General features: G+C 45.3%; 1 protein-coding gene across 1 annotated transcript in view; it reads left to right on the plus strand.

Annotated features, from left to right (window-relative positions):
• The first annotated feature begins 1,363 nt into the window (after positions 1-1,363).
• cavin2b (caveolae associated protein 2b) overlaps positions 1,364-6,510 on the plus strand; it is a 10,962-nt gene continuing 5,815 nt past the window's right edge. The window contains exon 1 of the mRNA XM_077015292.1: positions 1,364-2,098. Coding sequence (XP_076871407.1) covers positions 1,565-2,098 — 534 coding nt within the window. The 5' untranslated portion in view covers positions 1,364-1,564. The remainder of the gene's footprint in view (positions 2,099-6,510) is intronic.

Genomic DNA, 6,510 nt, shown 5'->3' on the forward strand with positions numbered 1-6,510 from the left:
GAGCGTCGCATTACTGACGTCATGTTTGAGTTCCAGCAAAATGAACCAATCAGACGATGCACCAAGCGGGTGTCCACATGAATCGTGCCCTGGCCCACCTCTTCAAGCGGGCCCGAGCATGGTTGGAGCGCTCACACTAGCCAAACGAACCGTGCTTCGGCAGGGAACCGTGCCCGGGCCCGGATCACAGACCCTGGTATGAGTACGCCCTTCTAGACCATAGGGTGCCTCCCCTGTTCACCTCCCCCTTCAAAACTTTAGCGTCTTTTGCTTGTTTTGGTCATGGCTGGGGAAGTGGAGGAAGTTCTTAACGTGTACTAATGCTTTAAGCCTTTTATATATTTAGACTGCTTGGCATTTCTCTGACTATTCTGTAAGGGTCACATCACTGCTGTGGATAAGAGCGTCTGCTAAATGCCGTAAATGTAAATGTAATTTAAAAGTAAATGCAACTAAAGTTCGAGCGTGTGAAGAGAGGTTTCAGTAGGCTGATGGATTAGGAGTCTGTACAACCCCACATCATGGGCCACACCCAAACATTGGCAGTGTGCCATTAGTGGACAGTGATTACATTTCAGTATGGCATGAACACCGGCCTGACTGAAAGGCAGCGATGTGTACTGTGTGTGAGCATGTTCACATCATCATACTACACTACACTGCAGTGCTATATAGCTATGAGTTGACTGCATTTCAGGGTATTTGCATTCATTTCTGACATGCATCCATGATTTCATTCATAAACAAATGTTTTGGTACTTCTCATTTTGGCAGGTAGCACTATGTTTACTAGGTTTGCAAGTTTGTTATGGTGATGGCTCAATAATGCTCTTTCACCACAGAAAAGGTTGCTATACAGGAGCAGGATAGACACAGCCAGATAAATAACAGATAAATAAACAAACAAAAACATACTCAAAAACAAAAAATAAAAAGGTACAAAACTCTTGAGCAATGAAAATCCCCACCGGCAAACATGAGCTCATTCTTCAAATATGGAGTCCTCTCTTTCTCTCTCTCTCTCTACTCACTCACACTTCCAAACTGTTTACATGGAATGAAGCCAGGGCAATCAACAGAAAAACAAAGGAGAGTGAGTTTGTGTTAGTTGACAGTGTTGCTCATGTATCAGCTCAAAGACTCTGCTTCACTGCCTCACTTAGCACAGGCAAACACATAACTCTCAGAACTGGGTGAACGAGCTGCCATAGCAACCAAGCTCTGCCCCTCCAGGGCGGGGAATGGCTTTTCAAGCTATGAAGAAAACCACATAAACCACTCTGCTCTACTCACTCTGTTCTAGAGAGAAATAGGGAGTGTCAGAGTGAAAGGGGAGGGACCTGGAGGGAGGCCGGCTGGAAGAAGGGTGGGGCTTCTGAACCTGGAAGCTAAAAACTTTTTTCCCAACAAACGTCGAACAAGCCGAGGCAACTCCGAGGCACATACCACACGGCACTCGCAGTCACACAGACGCGCGGAGCCCCGAACCAGGGTCATTCGGACGCAGCTGGAGACCAAACCCTCAGGAGAACGGCGAAGTGGGTGAGACCGGAGAGGAGCGAGAATGGGAGAAGACGCAGTGCAGGCGGAGAGGAGCAGCGTGGGACACGAGAGCCAGGAGCTGCTGGTGCCCAGTCCTAGTCCCACACACTCCTCGCCCACACACAGCCTCTCACACCTGGGCACAGCCGCCGCTCTCCTGCCGGCCCCCGGAGAGGCGGAGGACGCCGGTGGCACGCTTCCCAAGGACGGGCTGTCTCCCAGCGGCCACGTCAACGCCATCACGGTGCTGACGCTCCTGGACAAGCTGGTGAACATGTTAGACACGGTGCAGGAGAACCAGCACAAGATGGAGCAGCGACAGTCGGAAATGGAGGCGTCCGTGAGGGGCATCCAGAACGACATGACCAAGCTGTCCAAAAGCCACAGCAGCACCGCCAACACGGTCAGCAAACTCCTGGAGAAGAGCCGCAAGGTCAGCGTTCACATGAAGGAGGTCAAAGACAAGATGGACAAACAGGCCGGCCAGGTGAAGAGACTGGAGGCCAATCACGCCCACCTGCTCCGCAGAAACAACTTCAAAGTGCTTATCTTCCAGGTGAGAGGGGGGGAAGGGTGTTCGTGTGTGTGTGTGTGTGTGTGTGTGTGTGTGTGTGTGTGTGCGCACCTGCATGTGTGTGTGCAGGGGGGTGGTTAAGTTCTTTAACTGAGTTTAGTTTGTTTCTAAGATTATCTATCTTGTCTTATCAAGATCTATCTTAAGAGTGAAATCTAAGGAAAGGGTTCACTCGGTCTGTGCTTTAAACACTGTGCCTTAGTATGTGCAGCATGGCTTTGTGTGTGTGCGCACACTGGTTTAGGGTGGGGTCATGGTGGAAGACACACACTACATCTAAAAATGCAACAGCTATATGGGACAGATCAGTTTTGGGTCATGGGTCAGAGGTGAGGAGGGGATTCAGGATGGTCTGTGCACGACTGGGCTGAAACTGCTGGAACCCAAGCAACAGCATGTAAGGCCAGCAGGGTGTTTCTCCGGCCAGCACAGTCAGTCTGAATACAGGGTGTGTCTGAAGATACAGACAAGCCTGGGTCTGGTTAATAGCTCCACTACTGCACTGTGTGCCGTCATGTGCTGCTGTGTGCTGTGTGTGGTGTAGTGTGTGTTGTGTCGAGAAGTTACTGTTTACTCACTGACTCCACACACAAAGAGACCAGCACAAAACCACTATCCTTATCTTCAGACAGAGAGTGAAAGATGAGAGAAGACTTCTAGCACTTCCATTTTTAAGCACTTTCGCAAGATCAGTCTCCTGACTTTTGTGCTCATTCCTGAGGTAACCTGCTGGCTGAAGTGTTGATCAGAATTAGTGCTGTCAAGGTGTAAATGTTGTCAACAGTGTTTTTTTGAGCTACTGCTAACATTTGTTGCTTTTTCTTCCCTTTATAAATACTTCAAATCTCAGGGTGTTAGTGTGTGAATATTGGAGTGGGTGTGGCACATCTGTGTGTGAGTGTGCCTTACTGTTTAAGTATTCCATAGTGTTTGTCTACCGTTATGTGCACTCACACACTAGTGTGTATATGTACATGCATATGTGAGTGAGTGTGTCTGTGAGAGTTTGTATGGGTATGTATGAATGTGTGAGTGTATATTTGTATGGTCTATTCCTCATAATTTCCACTGACAATGGGTGGGACACTGTAAACTGTTGGGATATTTTCTCCTGACCCAGATAGGCCCCAACACTGCCCCGATGAACCGATTGGTTTTGACTGAGTGACCCAAGCAAATTCTTAACACCAAAAGTTATTTTCAGATAAATTTATATAGAATAAAAGTGAGTACAAAATAGCCAAAGTATATGTGGTACAAACTCTCCAGTGCACTGGTGCTAGTTGCCTAGAACTCTACCTAACCCAAGTGGATCTCAGCAGCGTCCGAGCCAAAAAGTTCCCCGTGCTGGGCGATGTCCTCCCTTTTATACTCTCTTTCTCTAAGTTTTGATTTCTCCCTAAGTTTCGATAACTCCATCGAAACCCACCTGCTCCTCTCTAATTGTCTGTCTGGTTATCTCCAAACTGCTTGCCTTGCATTTTGCACTGACTGGGCCCATTCTGCTCTTCTCAAGGCCACTGTGGTCTCTTCCCTTCTGCTCTCTCACAGTCTTCCAAGAAAACATCAAGTTTCATTTCACCTTTAAGTTTCTTTTTTCCTACAAAACACACACCAACACAGACTTCTTATCGTTTCGAACTAACGTTTCCTTCACTGTTTCTGCACTGGGTTCTTCTACCTCTCACCATTTCCTTTTGCATCCTTGTGAGTTTTTTATTTCTCAGGAATTACGCACACCAAAGTTTTTGCTTTGAAACCATGCAGTCTCTCTCTCACACACACACACACACACACTCACTCACTCACTCACTCACTCACTGCTGAAATATCGCTTGAGATGGTATCATGCAGGTATTTGTCCTGAAATACTTTAGATTTTCTGTTCAGGCAATCATATCCTCCGTAAAGAGAAGTGCTCTAAACCCTGCACACAGCTGCACTGAACCCTGCACACAGCTCCACACCCATATCTGAGAGCTTTAGAACTTTCCTTTTGCAATTCCCCATCATGGTGAAATTTTAAACCAACTGTTCCCATGAACATTGCATTAGGCTTTCATAACAGTGAGCTCATTATCTGGGACCAACAAGCCTAACTTTTTCCTCCCGCTATGCAGAATTAAACTGTAGGACAGGAAATCGTGTGATAGTGTATTTTTACTCTCTCCCAACCTAATAAGGCTATCTGAGCCTGTACAGAGAGAAGGGGGGTGGGGGCTGGTTTTTGTTATCCACAAGTCCTTTAACACCCCATCGAGTGTGTGTGTGTAAGAACAAACATAATAAATGATCCCTAAATTGCTGCATGCACTTAGAGACAGGTCTCAAAAAAACACTGCGCTTTACAGCCTAAGAAACTAAATATTTTTGTCAAGTTAATATTTAATACTGTTCTCCCCTCTTTAATAGATATTAACACATACCAGCACATAAAATGGGAAAAAGAAGCTAGAAATGAAATGAGGAAAGAGAAGAAAGCTGGAATGAAACCTAAAGAAGTAGACAGTCAGTGACTACAGTCTGGCCATCAGAAAGAATAGATGGGTACTAAAAAAGAGCACGAGTATAAGTAAGAGTAAGAGTGTCTTTCCCTCACATACTTTCCCTCACACAGCTCTCACTCCTATTCTACCTTTCCCTCACACAGCTCTCTCTCCTATTCTACCTTTCCCTCAGACATATAGACGCCCACTTGCCATGCATTTTTTCACACAAACACGTTGAGCACATCTGCAGATGTTTGGAAATCAGGAAGTGATGGTGATGTAGTGTTTCCATTGACCAAATTTACACATCCATACCATCCCACCCCCTGAACCACCCCACCTCATCCAACCCACCCCCTCAACCACCCAACCAGTCAGTCTGGCTGTTCTGGGCTTAGTTTGATTGAACTGGGCTCAGCAAGGCTGGGTAGGGTTTTAGTGAAACTGCTATGTTCAGCAAGGCAGGGTAGGGTTTAGTGAAACTGCTATGTTCAGCAAGGCAGGGTAGGGTTTAGTGTAACTGCTATGTTCAGTGGGGCTGTGTGGGGTTTAGTGGGATTATTGAGGGTGTCGTGGTTATGGGCCCTTTATAGTCGACTCACACATCCTATCCCATTCCATAACATTCAGCTACATACCAGAGCACGGTGCTACATTACAGCACCCTGGAAACACACACTTACATGCGCACACACACCAAAAGACTGAGCAGAAGCATTCTAAAGCACAAACTATTTTGGAGTGTTCTTTAAGTGTATATGTATGCATGTGTTTTACAGTTTATCTGTCTTACATTTGAGAAGAATCCTTGCATGTGCTTGCTACACAAACCAAATCATATGCTAAAAAGTTTATGCAAATTATGCAAATATTTCACAAAACAAAATGAAGAAATGTACCATCCATGACCCCACACACACATGCATCCATACACGCACACACAAAAGGTTAGTGCAAGGGATTAGAATATGTCAATTGTGTGTGTGTGTGTGTGTGTGTGTGTGTGTGTGTGTGTGTGTGTGTCCAGGGCAGAGCAATGTTCCCATAGGAAGGAGGAGCCAACATTGCTGTATAGTGTTTGGTGTTTTGATTATTTTGAGATCAGTTCTTTCTCCCTCAGCTAAGATCAGTTTTGTTATTTGTGTTCTGTTTGAATGTAGCATGGTGTAACTAATAGGAAATGCAATTAAAATGAAATACTCCAGTAATTCTCCAGTAAAGAATGCTTAGCTTTATATCTCCACACATTCGTTTGTTTATGGCATAGCCTTAGTGGAAAGGGAGGAACGAGGGAGTTGAAGAGGTGGAGTTATCAAATAGTTTCCTGTTGAGAGAACCAGACAATTTGCCCTTAGAAACTTTAGTTGTGTAGTGTACGTTTCTCGTAGATTATGAGTTCTGATAAGTGTCCAGGAGGATTTATTGTCTAAAATATGCCTTTAAAGGTTAAGGGATTACATTTCAGGAGCAGTTAATGGTATCTTAGTCTGCTGTACTGCACATCACAGTACATTTTGTGTGTTTGTGTGTGTGGGGGGGGGTCTGTGGGAGTGGGTGTGGTTGTGTGTGTGTGAGATAGAGGGTTAAAGCAAGAGTATTTATGCATTCTGGACATACATGTGGCCTCAGCTGAAATTAACTTCAAAGATCCACTTTCTTGAATCATGTAGATTACTCCCATGACAATCAGGTCAGCTGTAGGAGGTTGATGAACACTGTTGTACAGTAATGAGCTAACTCTTGCAATGCAATTTGGCTTCCTGACCCAGACTCACTGTCATGTCAATGGTCAATCTCAGTCTAAGACTAAATAAAATAAATTGTTTGACGTTACTCCTCATCCATTTGATTGCACCTGTTTCTGCGGTTTTACTGCCACCACAGGGCAGACACGTCTGCCAGGAA

The sequence above is a fragment of the Brachyhypopomus gauderio genome, chromosome 8, assembly GCF_052324685.1.
Source record: "Brachyhypopomus gauderio isolate BG-103 chromosome 8, BGAUD_0.2, whole genome shotgun sequence".
Taxonomy (NCBI): domain Eukaryota; kingdom Metazoa; phylum Chordata; class Actinopteri; order Gymnotiformes; family Hypopomidae; genus Brachyhypopomus; species Brachyhypopomus gauderio.